We start from the raw sequence: 16,978 nt of genomic DNA on the forward strand, positions 1-16,978 counted from the left end.
GAACTAGATCTTTTTCAAGAGTACTGACCTCTGAGAAACATGGGGAGACTGCTAGACATTGCCTGACTTCACCACTGCAAGACACCCATGGGCTGTAGCACCATCCGTGGGAAACCCAAAAGTCATCGCCCTGAGTTATATCCTCTTAGCACTCAAAAATATTAGGGAAAAATTTTAATGTGAATGTGAAGCTGTGTTTGGAATACTGCTCCTTTGCTGGCAATGGGTGCCAAAAATGACTTTGCGTGGGTTTGATTACCATAAAAAGAAATCCCAGTGAATAAAATGATAACTCCTTTCTTTTCACATGAGAATTGCTCTCATATTCCATCTTTTAAACATATAAGTCAATTGGAAAAAAAAACGGGATTTGCTTTTAACATACTGAGAATCTGAAAAATGAATTGAGTTGATGTGATCATAGAGAAATAACTTAGGTGTAATTAACCACATTACTGCAGAAAGTAGATGTATATTGAGAAAATTAAAATTGTGGAATATACAGTGGTTTATTTGGTGATTTGTAATAATATCCTGAGGACCATGAAAATATTTCCTCAGTGATCCATTTAATGTAGAATTTCTTCTCTAATCCACTTATAAAAATGTTTTCCCATCTATAAGTATTTTCGTACATTTTAATAATAAAGCACAAACTCTTTCTTGTCATTTTTAGAAGAATTAGGTAACTTAGTAAAAGTGTCACTTAGCAAAAAAAAAAGACATTATTGTCAAATCTGAGATTAAACTTCGAAAGCCTTATGTTTTCACGGTGAATTTCTTTTCCTTTAAATTGAGGAGAGCAGCAGAGACACTTGAACATGCCCCAATCCTGCCTGGGTTTAAAGAAAGAGACACGTCATACACAGTAATAGATCTATGACGCACATGATTTCTATTGCAGATATTTTTTTCAGTTTCCAAGATAAAGCAACTGTAGATAAGTGATTAATAGAAATAGTCCACATTTTTAGTGGTTCATGAATAGGTTCAGTAAATTCCCAAAAGGACCCATCAACTCATTTTCTCTCCCACATACCTTTCTCTATATGTCTCTGAAACTCCAAGGAAGGAAGTGGTTTTTATGGGTAGCATTTAGGTGAAGGTTCCCCAATGGTAGTGTTACTGAGAAAAATGCATCTTTGAATATATTTAAAATCTAATGTAAATGGTTCATGTGAAGTGAAAATGATATCCTGCTCCCTAGCATGATTCTTAGAGGCTGCTTTCAGAGGAATGTGGATGCCAGGGGTTCCCATACTAATGGGACCTCCAGATGGAAAGCTATTCCTGAAAGACCCAGGAGGAGGAATCACTGTCTGCAATGTCATCTAGTTTCCCGAGTCAGTGGTAGGACATCACAGACTTTTCTTAGAAATTCTACTTGACTTCAATTTCAAAGGAAGAGGATTTCCTGACAAAAGCTATTTGCATAACTGAGTTTTATTTATTTACTTATTTTTAACAAGGATTCAATTTTGAATCTTACAGGTTTTCTAGATAATCAATGCTGTTATGGTATAAGACAATCTTATGTTCATCTTAGAATACTGGTTTTTAAGAAAACATTGCATAGGGCTTTTTCTGATTAGCCTTCTTCTAAAACTTAAAGCCAACAAAAATTAGCTTAATGTTCTAGATAAGTTTTGTTCTGACAAGTAGATATTTGCTTTTGAAAGTCACATAAGTCAGTTTTATTCATTTACTGGTCCATTCTCTGACAGGAAGATATTGTTGTCTTGGAATTTTATTTGGTGCATCTTTGTTACTCAGTGGGTGAGAAGTGTGTGTGTTCAGTCTGTGGTGTAATGGATTTAGTTTATTACTGTAACACATAAATTAAAACATCTGATTTATAAAGGTATTACCGCATAGCTAAATGAAAACATTATATTCTGTTTAACCATTTATTCAATATGTTATTCTAGTCTTGTTTTAAAATAAAATTCTATGCCCTTATTTAACTTGAAGTTTCTCTAAACAAAATTATACATAGTGTCAACCAAAAGATAGGAAGTGGGATATATATATATATATATATATATATATATATATATATATATACATACATATATATACATACACACATATACATATATATTTCAGGCCTAGGGATTGAGTCCGGGGTCATTCTAACACTGAGATACATCATCTCTAGCCCTTATTTTTAATTTTTTTGAAATTAAGAGACAGGGTCTTGCTAAGTTGCCCAGGCTGGCCTTGAGTCTGCAATCCTCATAACTCAGCTTCCCTAGTAGGTGGGATTACCAGCTACTATACCACCATGCCTGGTGATTTTCAACCAAAGGAAAACAGTTTCTTATGAGAATTTATCATTTGCTCACAAGGAGTTGCCCAGTTGGTGCTTTCCTTATGCACATATGCTTTGAACATTATTTAAATCATGAACTTTTTTGATTTCTAGGAAGTGGCATTTGGAGGCCACTCCAGAATTCTTACGCAATCCTCAGCACCTTAAAAGTCAAGGCATTTCAAATGTTGACATTAAATGAAATTATCTCTAGGACAATATGATTGAAGATGTATTATTTTAAGTTGTCATGAGACAGGGGAGGATGGAGATGAGACTTCCTAGGCTCAGAGATCAGCCCCACTTGGGTTAATTTCTGGTTCTGACACAGCCTCCCCAAGCATCATCCTCAAGGGTCACTTGGATGCAATGATACCTCTCACCCAGGACTGTGTTGAGGACCAAGTGTTTACACAGAGCAAATGTATAGCACATAATAGCCATTATTATTACCATGGGTTGGGTGCCCCTCACCAGATATTCTTGGAACCAGAGTGTTTTGGATTCTGAATTTTTCAGATTCTGGAATATTTGTATATATGTTATATCTCAGAAAAGAGACCCAAGTTTAAACATGAAATTCATTTATGTTTCATATACAGCCTATACACATACCTTGGGGTATTTTTTTTTTTTTTTTGTATCATGGATTAAACCCAGGGGCACTTACCCAGTTAGATAACATACCCAGCCTTTTCTCAAAATCATTATTTACTATTTAATTTTAGATAGGGTCTTGCTAAGTTGTTCAGAGCCTCACTAACTTTCTGAGGCTGGCTTTGAGCTTGCAGTCCTCCTGCCTCAGCCTCTTGAGCCACTGGGATTTTGGCATGCACCACTGTGCCCAGCCCTTTGGGGCCAATTTTATATAATATTTTTATTGTGTCTGTGTTTTGGCTGCAACCTGTCCCATGAGGTCAGATGTGGAATTTCCCACCGGTGGGGAATCATTGACAAGGCATCATGTTGATTCTCAGAGTTTCAGATTTCAGAGCATTTAAAATTTTGAATTTTCCAATGAGTGATCTTGGCTTTCATTAGCACTTAAACTACATACCCAGATCAATATGGGAATAAAATAGTAAATCTGAAAAGTAACTTAGAAATTATTGTGTTCAAGACCCGAGTCCTAATTGAGAACTCAGGGGTTTTTTTTGTTTGTTTTGTTTTGTTTTTAATCAGGAATATACTCCTTCCACTTTAAAGGGTGTTATTCACCTCCAAAAGTCCAGCAGAAATCATGTCCATGTGAACTCTATATATTTAGTTAATTAAACACAAATTCCACCACATTAGACTCAGTATTGTCTTTTTCCTTGTTACTTTGTTTCTGGAGTTGACAGACTAAATTTGCATTGGAATATTAAGAGGCCATCACTTTTCAACCAGAGGCATGCTGGGAAAAATCTCTATTGGGGAAAATCTAAAACTCCAGTAGTGAAACTTTAGCAAATTAAAGTTAATTGTTTGTGATTTTATTTTTTCAACAACTGCTCTACAATCTATTGTGCCTCGTAGGTCCTAGCAGAGGGAACTTTTGCTTACAGATGTCTTGCCACAGATATCTGAGATTTCTCACCCAGAAGACTCAGGGTTCCTGTGGGAATGCCCATTGCTTTCGCCTCCCTGACTGTCATGCTATGTTAGGGAGCAAACCTGCCATGGAAATAAGAGCAAGTGTTGACTGTAGTTTGGGGATCTGCACTGAGTCTGCATGGTGGCATCCTTTTTATTAACCAGTTTTTACTCTCAACTTTTTAATATCTAGAGAATTAGAACTAGGCAAATCACATTTGGGGGAAAAAAAAAGATCTTTTGATAGTCTTATATCTTAGAAGCAATTTCTGTGACTTTTAAAATTTCTCAGTTAATTTTGTTTTTAATTGACACATAAAATAAGAATTCTACATATTAATGGAGTAGTATGCAATGTTTCAGTGTGTATATACATGTGTAACGTTGCAATCAGGTTAAACATGTGCCAGTTCTCTATAATGAAAACTTTCAAAATCCTCTCTAATAGCTTTTTGAAATATGAAGTACTTCATCGTCATGTATAGTCACCCTACTATACAAAAGCATACAAAATTTCTTCCTTGTATCCTGTGTTAATAGTCACTGATCACCTTGCCCTTTTCTCCCCAGCCCCTGTTAACCACCATTCTACTCTTGACTTCTGTGAGATACATGTTTTTACTTTCCACGTATGAGTGAGATCATGTGGTACTTTTCTTTCTGTGTTTGGCTTATTTCATTTACTATAGTAATCTCCAGTTCCATTCATGATGTAGCAGGGACAAAATTCCATTCCTTTTTTGGCTATGTACTATTCCATTGTGTACCACAGTTTTTTTTTTTTACATTCACCAGTTGGTAAACACTCTGTTTCTATTTTTTGGCTGTTGTAAATAGGGTTGTAGTGAACCTGGAAGTGCAGATGTTTCTTTGATATACTGATTTCATTTCCTTTGGATATATAGATATACCCTGTATTGGTGTTGTTCAATCATATGGTAGTTTTACTTTCATTTTTTGAGGAACTCCATACTCTTACTAATTAGCGTTCCTACCAATAGTGTGCAAGGGCTTCCTTTTTCCCTACATCCTCATCAACACTTGTTATCTTTTTTGTTTGTTTTTTTAATAGTAGACATTCTTGCTGGGTTGAGGTGTTCTCATTGTGTTTTGTATTTTAAATTTCCTGATGGTTAGTCACGTCGAGCATTTTTCATATACCTGTTGGCTATTTGTATGGCTTTTCCACTTTTTAGTTGGATTGTTTTTCCGCTATGGATATTTTGGAGTTCCTTATCTAGACTGGAAGTCATCCTTGTCAGGTGTACTGTTTGAAAACACATTTTCCCACTTCGTAAATGTATCTTCACTCTGTTGATTTGTTTCCTTCATTGTGCAGAAGCTTTTTAATTTGATACAATCCCATTAACCTATTTTTGCCTTTTTTTTTTTTTTTGCTTTTGGCATCCTTCTCCAAAAAAGTCTTGTCCATTCCAGTGTCTTGAAGTATTTCCCTGATATTTCCCTCCAGTATTTTCATAACTTCAGGTCTTATGTTTAAGTCATTTTGAATTGATTTTTACAACTGGTGAGAGGTAGTAGTCTAGATCCATTCTTCTGCCCGTGGATATCAAGTTTATCCAGCACCATGTATTAAAAAGACCATCCTTTTTCCCTTGTGTATTCTTAAGACCTTTGTTGAAACCCTATGCCTTGGCTAGGGAGGATGAAGCAGGAGGATCATGAGTTCAAAGCCAGCCTTAGCAACTTAGCGAGGCAGTGAGACCTTGTCCCTAAATAAAATACAAAATAGGGCTGGGAGTTGGCTCAGTGATCAAGTTCCCCTCAGTTCAATCCCTGGCATCCTCCCCCTCAAAAAAAAAAAAAAAAAAAAAAAAAACTCCAAAAATTTATGTGCTATTGATGTGTGGGTTCACTTCTGGGCTCCCCTTTCTCTTCATTGGTCTCTGTGTTGCATGCCTACTAATACTATTCTGCTTTAACAACCCACAGCTTTGTCATATATTTTGAACTCAAATAGTATTTGCCTCTTTGCCTTGTTCTTTTTGCTCAAAATGGCTTTTAGCTATTCTGTCTTTTTGTGTTTCCATATAAACTATAAACTTTAGGTTTACTTTTTCTGTTTCTGTGAAGAATGTCACAGAACAAAAGGGACTGCATTGCACCTGCAGACTGCTTTGAGTAGTATGTTCAGTTTAATACTATTGATTCTTCCAATCCATGAACATGGACTATCTTTCCAAGTTTTTGTATCTCTTTAATTTCCTTCATCCACATTTTACATTTTATAATATTTATTGTAGAGAGCTTTCACCTCTTTGGTTAAATTTATTCCTAGTTCTTGATTTCTATTTCAGATAATTCACCGTTGGTATAGAATACTATGGCTTTTTAATTATTTTTTCTCTTTGGATAAGATTCTGAGTCCACAGTGAAAAAAGCACTGATTGTGGTTACTTTTCTTGCTGAATATGAGCTTATTGTTCCAAGATGGTGCATCTAAAACAGTCCCTGGTTTTTGTTTTAGGGCACATAATATTGTGAGTCTTTTACATAATGAACTGGAAATTGGAGTTTGTATTTGCATATAGCAATATCATGGTGTAATATAACAATTTTTTCTAACTGCGTTTATTTTGTTCCCAGGAAGCATCAGGACAATCATGCCCATGAGAACTCTAAACTATTCAGGTAATCATTTCAGTCTTTAAACTGTCCCCCAAATAGGCTTTGCTTTCCATTTTATGAAGGTTTTATGATTGTTTTGTTTAGATGCACTCCTCTGCCTTTTCCAGAGTTCTGAGGTAATCTTTGATTCTTCCATCCTTGATCTAGCCCTACTAACCCGTGTTATTATGTCATATAGGTATGTTATATTAATATGGCACATAGGATATTTTATACTAATATATTTTATAAAACCATAAAACAGGTTTTGTATATTTATGATTATACATTTTAGGTTAATATGTGCTATATATTATGGAATATATTACATACAAGTATATTTTTTATAGTAAACTATAAAATAGATCTTTTTTTAGAGATAGGTAATACACTTTCTCATGCAAGTCTTAAAACTTGGTTAGGAGTAGTGTAAAATTTTTAATGAAACTTAAAAAATCTTATAATTTCATAAATAAAAGCTATAAAGAGTTATAGCTCAGTGGTGGAGCTCTTGCCTTGCACATGTGAGGTACTGTGTTCAATTCTCAGCACCACATACAAATAAATAAATAAAATAAAGGTATTGTGTTCATCCACAACTAAAATATATATATATATATGTTTGCCTTCAAATGTTATTTTCTTTCTTTCTCTTCTATTGATTGAACCCAGACCTCTTGCATGCTAATCACACACTGTACCACTGAGCTACACTGCCATTCTTCATTCTAAGTAAATTTAAGGAGCATTTATAAAAGGGTGACCAAAATTCAAACATGAAAGAGAGATGAATGCTCATGACATAATGCTAAATTTGAAATTAACATCCTTTAATTGTGAAATTAGTGTAACAGCTATAAAAATTAATTCATTGGAATGAATAACATTTTTAATTTGTCTACTTTCAGGATGATTATTGATGATTGGTTTTGGTTTCTTATTTGATGGCTGTTATAACAATCTCTCTCTCTCTCTCTCTCTCTCTCTCTCTCTCTCTCTCTCTTTCCCTTCAGGCCATTTTATCTTAGAGAAACTGGCAATTGAACTTTGCTATAGTTGATGGGCAAAATTTCTTCCAGACTATTCATCATCCTAGTTGAAAACATTCAGATGCCATAAGAAATCTTTGTAGATTTGCACTTAGCTTTTGGATGGACGTTTCTATGATGGAGAGAACTGTGTTATAGCCTGGTACAAGGACATACCCATCTGATGCCTATTGACTACGGTGTAGGTGTGGGAGGTTCCAAAGAGAAGGGGCAGTCAGCAAGCTTGCAGACACTCTGGAACATGGGAGCGCCCAAGCTTTAAAAAGCACAGCATTGAGACACTCCATGAGTCTGCACGGCTTTCAGGCAAACTAGCACTTAAGACCTGGCACAACAAAATGGACACTGGGGACACAGCTCTAGGACAAAAAGCTACCTCAAGGTCTGGAGAAACTGATAAAGCATCATCAGGTAGATGGAGACAGGAACAATCGGCTATTATTAAGATGAGCACTTTTGGCAGTCAAGAAGGACAGCGGCAACCACAAATTGATCCTGAGCAGATTGGAAACACAGCATCAGCACAGCTGTTTGGTTCTGGGAAGCTGGCCTCACCCAGTGAATCAGTGCAGCAAGTCACAGAGAAGCAATACCCACCGCACCGTCCAAGTCTCTACTCATGCCAACATTCACTGTCTTTCCCTCAGCACTCATTGCCACAGGGGGTCATGCACAGCGGCAAGCCACACCAGAGCCTAGAAGGCCCTCCCTGGCTTTTCCCTGGCCCTTTGCCATCGGTCGCCTCCGAGGACTTATTTCCTTTTCCTATACATGGCCACAGTGGTGGTTTTCCTAGAAAAAAGATTTCAAGCCTGAACCCTGCTTATAGCCAATACTCCCAGAAAAGTCTCGAACAGGCAGAAGATGCTCACAAGAAAGAGCACAAACCCAAAAAGCCCGGCAAATACATTTGCCCTTACTGCAGCAGAGCATGTGCCAAACCAAGCGTTCTGAAAAAACACATCAGGTCCCACACTGGTGAGCGGCCATATCCATGTATACCTTGTGGTTTCTCTTTCAAGACAAAGAGCAATTTGTACAAGCACAGGAAGTCACATGCCCATGCAATTAAGGCAGGATTAGTACCTTTCACAGAGTCAGCTGTCTCTAAATTGGACTTGGAGGCTGGTTTTATTGATGTAGAAGCAGAAATACATTCGGATGGTGAACAGAGTACAGACACAGATGAGGAGAGCTCTTTGTTTGCTGAGACTTCTGACAAAATGAGCCCCGGCCCACCCATCCCACTGGATATTGCTAGCAGAGGTGGCTACCACGGGTCCCTAGAAGAGTCCTTGGGAGGTCCAATGAAGGTGCCGATTTTGATTATCCCCAAAAGTGGAATTCCGCTACCTAACGAAAGCTCTCAGTATATTGGCTCTGATATGCTACCAAACCCATCTTTAAATACTAAGGCTGATGACTCTCATACAGTTAAACAGAAACTTGCACTAAGACTGTCAGAGAAAAAAGGACAAGATTCTGAGCCATCTCTCAACCTTCTGAGCCCGCACAGTAAAGGAAGCACTGATTCAGGTTACTTTTCTCGCTCAGAAAGTGCAGAGCAGCAAATAAGCCCTCCCAACACCAATGCAAAGTCTTATGAAGAAATCATCTTTGGAAAATACTGTCGGCTTAGTCCGAGGAATACACTCAGTGTTACACCCACAGGTCAGGAGCGTGCCACCATGGGACGGAAGGGCATCATGGAACCATTACCTCATGTAAACACCAGGTTAGACGTCAAGATGTTTGAAGATCCAGTCTCGCAGCTGATCCCCAGCAAGGGGGAAGTGGAACCCAGTCAAACAAGCCTGCTGAAGTCCACGAAATTCAACAGCGAGTCCAGGCTACCCCACACTATTCCGTCATCGGTAAGGAATGAAGGAAAACTGTATCCTGCAAATTTCCCAGTCAGCAACCCGGTTCTCTTAGAAGCTCCTATAGACTCTTCCCCACTTATTAGAAGCAACTCGATGCCAACTTCTTCAGCAACTAATTTAAGTATTCCTCCTTCTTTGAGAGGAAGCCACTCATTTGATGAAAGGATGACAGGGTCCGACGATGTGTTCTACCCGGGCACTGTGGGCATACCCCCTCAGCGCATGCTAAGAAGACAAGCGGCGTTCGAGCTGCCATCAGTCCAGGAAGGGCACATGGAGGCCGAGCACCCTGGCAGGGTGTCCAAGAGTCTCACCAGCTCATCCCTCAAGGAAAAGAAACTGGTTCCTGGGGACAGGGTTGGGTATGACTATGATACCTGCCGGAAACCCTATAAGAAGTGGGAAGACCCTGAAACACCAAAGCAAAGCTACAGGGACATTTCCTGCTTCAGTTCTTTAAAACATGGAGAATATTTTATGGATTCCTCAGTGCCAGTGCAGGGAGTGCCAACCATGTTTGGAACCACATGTGAAAACAGAAAACGTCGGAAAGAGAAGAGTGTAGGAGATGAGGAGGACACCCCCATGATTTGCAGCAGTGTCGTCAGTACTCCCATGAGCATCATGGCTTCAGAATATGACCCCAAACTGCACATGCAGGAGGGAGTGAGGAGCGGATTTCCCATGGCTGGACTTGAGAACCCTTCACTTGGTCACCCTGAGCGCTTTGACCCGGGTCGACCCCAACTGCACTCTGGAAGTCCCTCCCTGGGATCAGAGGATTCCCTTTCAGCCACTGATCCTGACAAGATGTCAGACCCAGGGGGCAGGAAACCGCCTGGCAATGTGATTTCCGTGATTCAGCACACGAACTCGCTGAGCCGGCCCAATTCCTTTGAAAGGTCCGAGTCAGCTGAACTTGGGACTTGTACACAGGACAAAGCCTCTTCCCCATCCGAGACATGTGACAGTGAGGTTCCGGAAGCCCCCGTGAGCCCAGAGTGGGCACCCCCTGGGTATAATGCAGAAAGCGGGGGGAAGCCAGCCCCGACCCCACAGGTGCCACAGCCGTCCTATCACGCACAGCCTCGGTTGGTTCGCCAGCACAACATCCAGGTCCCTGAGATTCGAGTCACCGAGGAGCCTGATAAACCAGAGAAGGAGAAAGAAGCCCAGAGTAAAGAGCCGGAAAAGCCAGTGGAGGAATTCCAGTGGCCCCAGAGAAGCGAGACCCTTTCTCAGCTCCCTGCGGAGAAGTTGCCACCCAAAAAGAAGCGTCTGCGACTGGCAGATATGGAGCACTCCTCCGGAGAGTCCAGCTTTGAATCCACAGGCACCGGCCTCTCTCGCAGCCCCAGTCAAGAAAGCAACTTGTCCCACAGCTCTAGTTTTTCCATGTCCTTCGAAAGAGAGGAATCCGTTAAGTTTACTGCCCCTCCCAAGCAGGATGAGTTTGGGAAGCATTCCGAGTTTTTGACCGTCCCTGCTGGTTCTTACTCATTGTCTGTTCCAGGCCATCACCACCAGAAAGAGATGCGTCGCTGCTCCTCAGAACAGATGCCTTGTCCTCACCCAACGGAAGTCCCAGAGGTTCGGAGTAAATCATTTGATTATGGGAATCTGTCCCATGCCCCTGTGGCGGGAACATCAGCCTCAACCTTATCCCCCTCCCGGGAGAGGAAGAAATGCTTTTTGGTGCGGCAGGCTTCCTTCAGTGGCTCCCCAGAAATCGCCCAAGGTGAGGCCGGTGTGGACCCAAGTGTCAAACAGGAGCAGATGGAGCAGCTGCACGCTGGCCTCAGGGCCGCATGGCACCACGTGCCATCCTCTGTGCTTCCGCCTCTTCCGCCAGATGACCCAGGGAAGCAGGTGGTGGGTCCTTGTGCCCAGTTGAGCTCAGGACCACTCCACCTGGCCCAACAACAGATCATGCACATGGACAGTCAGGAATCTTTGAGAAACCCCTTGATTCAGCCTACATCCTACATGACAAGCAAGCACTTGCCTGAACAGCCACACTTATTTCCACATCAAGAGACTATTCCATTTTCTCCGATCCAGAATGCCTTGTTTCAGTTTCAGTACCCCACCGTCTGTATGGTTCATTTACCGGCTCAGCAACCTCCCTGGTGGCAGGCACATTTCCCCCATCCCTTTGCTCCTCATCCTCAGAAGAGCTACAGCAAACCTTCTTTCCAGGCAGAAATTCATTCTAACTATCCCTTAGAGCACGTTGCTGAACACACTGGGAAGAAGTCTGCTGACTATACACACACAAAAGAGCAAACTTACCCTTGTTATTCAGGAACATCAGGGCTACACTCAAAGAACCTTCCTCCAAAGTTTCCTTCTGACCCGAGCAGTAAGTCAAGTGATACTCCCTCTGAACAGGTTCTTCAGGAAGATTTCGGGTCGGCAAATACTGGTCCTTTGCAATCCCTACCAGGCACAGTGGTTCCTGTTCGGATCCAGACCCACGTTCCGTCCTATGGAAGTGTCATGTACACAAGCATTTCTCAGATCCTTGGGCAGAACAGCCCTGCAATTGTCATATGCAAAGTTGATGAGAATATGACCCAAAGAACACTGGTAACCAATGCAGCCATGCAAGGGATAGGGTTCAATATTGCCCAGGTGCTTGGGCAGCATGTGGACTTGGAAAAATACCCCCTTTGGAAAGTACCTCAGACCTTGCCCCTTGGCTTAGAATCTTCCATCCCCTTGTGTTTACCTTCCACCTCAGACAGCGCCTCCTCCCTTGGAGGCAGCAAGCGGATGCTCTCTCCAGCCAGCAGCTTGGAGCTCTTCATGGAAACGAAGCAGCAGAAACGGGTCAAAGAAGAAAAGATGTATGGGCAGATAGTGGAGGAGCTCAGTGCTGTGGAGTTGACCAACTCAGACATCAAGAAGGACCTATCCCGCCCCCAGAAGCCCCAGTTGGTCCGGCAAGGGTGTGCTTCTGAGCCAAAGGACGGCTCCCAGTCGAGGTCATCGTCCTTCTCCTCTCTGTCGCCCTCTTCATCTCAAGACCATCCAGCTGTCGGTGGCCCCTCAAGGGAGCCATTCCCGCCCAGCAGGGAGATGCTATCTGGTTCCAGGGCCCCCGCTCCTGGGCAGAAGTCCAGCGGGCCTTCAGAAAGCAGAGATTCTTCAGATGAATTAGACATTGATGAGACCGCATCGGACATGAGCATGAGTCCTCAGAGTTCTTCACTGCCAACCGGAGACAGTCAGCAGGAAGAGGAAGGGAAGGGCCAGAAGCTACCTGTTGGCATGCTGGTCCACATGGGCTCTGGTCCCAGTGGAAACGTGGCAAACTCAACTCTTCTTTTCACTGATGTGGCAGATTTCCAGCAGATTCTTCAGTTTCCCAGTCTGCGGACAACTACTACTGTGAGTTGGTGCTTCTTGAATTATACAAAACCCAATTTTGTGCAACAGGCCACTTTCAAATCCTCAGTTTATGCTTCATGGTGCATTAGTTCCTGCAACCCAAACCCATCAGGTTTGAACACCAAGACCACGCTGGCTCTTCTGAGGTCCAAGCAAAAAATCACTGCAGAAATTTATACTCTGGCTGCTATGCACAGGCCTGGAACCGGCAAGCTGACATCATCCAGTGCTTGGAAACAGTTTGCACAGGTAATGGATGCTGTTTTAGAGAGCACTTGTGCTGTAAGTCTGATTGCTGAGCAGTATGCGCACAGGAAAAGATAGAAGGCCTAAAAATGCTAGTGAAATTAAGATCCGGTTTGGGGCAGCAACACTGTCCTTACCCAGAGGTAGAAAAGCCACTGGCTGCACTTGGACCTCAGGGTCCTTGGAAAAGTCCCAAAGAAGGAAAATATCTCCTTTATCCAGATGCTGTGAATTCTCCCTCCAGGACTAATTTCTGTGGGTCCTTTTCCTTTCAGACCCATAGGAATTGGGTCTGTGTTAGTATTAAGTGACTTCGCTGATCTGCTTTACTTTAGATGTGAAGAATTCTGGGAGTTGTGATTTGGGGCTGTAAAGTGGGGAGTAGTGAATGCTGAAAAGAGATTGGGAAGTAGGCGTGAAAGGGGTTAGAACTGAAGGTGGCAGATGCAGAGGGCTTGTTCTCTCTGGCAATACTTGTCACTAAAATCTGTTTTATTGGTACTGGGGATTGAACCCAGGGGTGCTTAACCACTGAGCCATATCCCCAGCCCTTTTTAGTTTGAAATGAGGTCTTCTGAAGTGGCTTAGGGCCTCACTAAGCTGCTGAGGCTAGCTTTGAACTTGCCATCCTCCTGCCTCAGACTCCCCAGCTGCAGGGATTTCTGTCTCTCTTTCAAAATTTACTTTCCTAAGTTATTGGCTGGTTTGTTCCTATAGAAACACTTGAATGCCTTACATATAAAACTATAAAAATATAAAAGCAGGCATTTTGTAATTTGTGGTAAATTAATAATGCAGCAAATAGAGGATTTAAGAATATATTTTCACTTCTGTCAGTTACTCTTTCTCTTCAATGACTTTTGAGATGACTCCCTTAATATAGGATTTTTCTAATTGCTACTTCAAAACAAGTCTCTTTTAAGTCTTAATTAGTGTTGCACAGAATAAGTGCTAGCCATGTGTGTGTGTGTGCTCTCACAATGTTGGGTTTATTTGGTGGAAACTGCCATTCTTCTTTGACTTTATCCCTAGTTTCCCTTGTTTTATGTATCCAGCCCTGTCCTTTTAGCATGGCATTTAGGCTTATTTGAGAGATGATGGGAAAGTGGGAGGTATGGACAACTGTGTCTTAGAAAAAAGCATGCAAAATGATTCTCTTTCTGTCCTACAGATGAAACCGGATGCAACCTTTTTATTTGGTAGCAAACTAGAAAGGAAACTAGTGGGAAATATTTTAAAAGAAAGAGGGAAAGGAGAGCTTCATGGAGATAAAGATATTGGATCCAAGCAAACTGAGCCAATCCGAATTAAAATCTTTGAAGGAGGGTAAGGAAACCTAAGTGCAAATGCAAAATGTTCAGCTGTAAGTCAAAGCAAAGGGCCCTGTATGTATGCAAAAAATAGCATCTGCCCTGAGTGGGAGCTCAAAGCCAGCCCCATTTCCAGTTGCACTTCTGAAGTCTGGCTGAAAATAGGCAGTGAGCACTTTCAGGGCTTGCTTTTAATGGACATATCCCTGATATTTATGGGTTGAGTCTTTGTCTTCAATTTTCACATCTCTAATTTAATATGAAATCTTCTAAATTGGCAGACACTTGGTGTCATTTAAGTTCATACATTCTTTGCTAGCTTTAGGGGCATTTGTGTTATTAATGGACATTTTTATTCTGTGCTTACAAAAATGAAACTGCGTACACTCATAGAATCCTAGAAACTATTTCATTTGTTTTCTTCTATATTATCTAAGCTCCAGACTTTCATGGGATTTCACCAGTTCTATCAGGGTCTTTTTTCTGTTCTGGGATCCAAGTGAGGGTGCCACTACATTCAGTTGTCCCCTATCTTCTCTGGTCTGTGACAGTTTCTCTGTATTGAGGAATTTCTTTTTGAATGTTGAGTTCTAAACCAACTGAACTCAAGTAATAAGTTTCAATGATTTTGTTATCTTCATGATTAAGAAAAAGTACATATATATGTAGTATCTAGTTTTAGATACTGATAGGTATATATCTTCAGTCCAGTCCCATGAAGGGAAAACCCAGAATTATGCTTTCAATTTTCAGAAATTTTGAAGTACTTCAACCACATATGGTGGATTATGATGTAATTAGCCTTATCTCTCCAACAGATCTGTAATTTACATATTTTCGTGAGCATGAGTTCATTCCAATTATATTTGAAAGACAAAATAATTTGTTTGGCTGTAAAGCATTTGACTGTTCAGTGAGATAAAACATCAGTATCTCACATGGTTTTTCCAGGTTGGAGATGGATTGTTGTAGTTGATTCTTCCTTAGATTTTGCCCTATATGGATGGCTGATGTTTTCACTACTAAAACCACAGTTAAATGTATTCACGAGCCCTCATCTTTTAACATAAATGAGAGAAGTATAGATTTTCTTTTTCCTCAGAGACTTTAAAGTCCCTTAACCTCAATCAACATGTATATGCAGCAGTATTCTTCCAAACACTGTCCTCAGATCACTAGATTAGCGCCACCGTCACAGTTACTGGCTGCGCTGGGAACCCACCTCCACTACCCAGGACGCAGTGGAAGGGTGTATGTGAGCATTGTATTGCTGTGTTTCCATGATCCAAGTGGGTTGGTCCCATATTTTCCTCCTCCTTTCCTTGCCCCATGTTATCGGCTAGGTTCTTACATTCCTTCACCTGTGAACCAGTTTCTATCTGGTGGTAACCAGGAATTCAAACAGTGTGTTACCACCTCTTTATTTCTTGATTGCAAAGGTGATAACTTAAAAGGGGTAAAAAAAGATATTACTGACCAGATTTTCTAAGTGTATATGTTTCTTATGTTACCTAATTGGTGGGTTAAATAATTTAGTTAAACATATATTTTAATTATTTTTCAAAAACTATTAAATATCCTATCAAGTAGATTCAAAGGCGTACAGAACTATTTTAAGGTAAATATTTTATTGGTATAGAGTCTTCTAATGTACAGTTATATGGAATTTTACTGTAATTGCATTCTGGAAGCAAGTTAATCGACTAAGATCTTGGAGATAAATTATATTATTTGGAGATAAAGTGCATTTCTTATCAACTATGATGATGATTACAGTAAGGTTGAAGTATCATTTCTTGAAGAAAAATTCTGTTGAATTGTTTTATTCTATACCCCTTAAGCAATGTCATCTAGTTAGGGACAGAAAGTAGTAAAATTGAAAGGTGAAAGATATTTTGCATCTTTTGGTTTGTTCTACTTTATTACAACATACAATGTGAAATAACAGGTAAACTTTAAGAATTTTGAAAACAAATTTAAATGCAATTTCTTGTAAGGAACAAAATGCATAAAAATTGATTATTCATATTTTTTTTATTCTAATTACCTCTTACCTCAATTGAAGCTTATCAAAGTGTACATAATACTAAGATTAAATAACATCCATAGCAAAGTTGATATTTAAGGGTGTGAATGGATTTTTTTTTCCTAAAAAATCTTTCAATGAATTGGACAATTAAAGCTGAACACTCTTTTATTCCTCTTGATGGATTCGCTAGGATGAAATAGGCAGTTTATAATCCTCGTGAGACTATATAAAACTGTAAATCTAGTTCCTTTAAGTAAATGTACAGTGAATAAAGCATTTTGAATTTCCATTTACCTTTAGAAATTAAAAAAAAATACCTGGAAAAAAAACTTTGCATAATGACATTAGAACTACAATTCTAAACTCGCTGTGATTTAAGAAGTAATGCTATTTGTTGAATTATTCAGTAGAACTGCTCTCTATAGTCTATCGTGTTATTGTGTTCTAAACAAAATGGATGGTAGAGCATTGGATGTGTTTCTTCCCTTTATTATCCAAATAAATATCTAAGACTGTTCACCTATCTGATTTGGTTGAAATAGATGACCTCAGAT

At 40.2% G+C, this 16,978-nt stretch overlaps 1 protein-coding gene across 16 annotated transcripts in view; it reads left to right on the plus strand.

Moving 5' to 3' along the window:
* The window catches only part of Hivep2 (HIVEP zinc finger 2), a 184,509-nt gene that overhangs the window by 152,938 nt on the left and 14,593 nt on the right, over nucleotides 1-16,978 (plus strand). For all 16 annotated transcript variants that reach the window (XM_071612969.1, XM_071612980.1, XM_071612968.1 and 13 more), the window contains 3 exons: nucleotides 6,494-6,538; nucleotides 7,528-13,088; nucleotides 14,257-14,411. In XM_071612969.1, coding sequence (XP_071469070.1) covers nucleotides 7,902-13,088; nucleotides 14,257-14,411 — 5,342 coding nt within the window. In that variant the 5' untranslated portion in view covers nucleotides 6,494-6,538; nucleotides 7,528-7,901. The remainder of the gene's footprint in view (nucleotides 1-6,493; nucleotides 6,539-7,527; nucleotides 13,089-14,256; nucleotides 14,412-16,978) is intronic.

The sequence above is a fragment of the Marmota flaviventris genome, chromosome 6 (genome assembly GCF_047511675.1).
Source record: "Marmota flaviventris isolate mMarFla1 chromosome 6, mMarFla1.hap1, whole genome shotgun sequence".
Classification (NCBI taxonomy): Eukaryota; Metazoa; Chordata; class Mammalia; order Rodentia; family Sciuridae; genus Marmota; species Marmota flaviventris.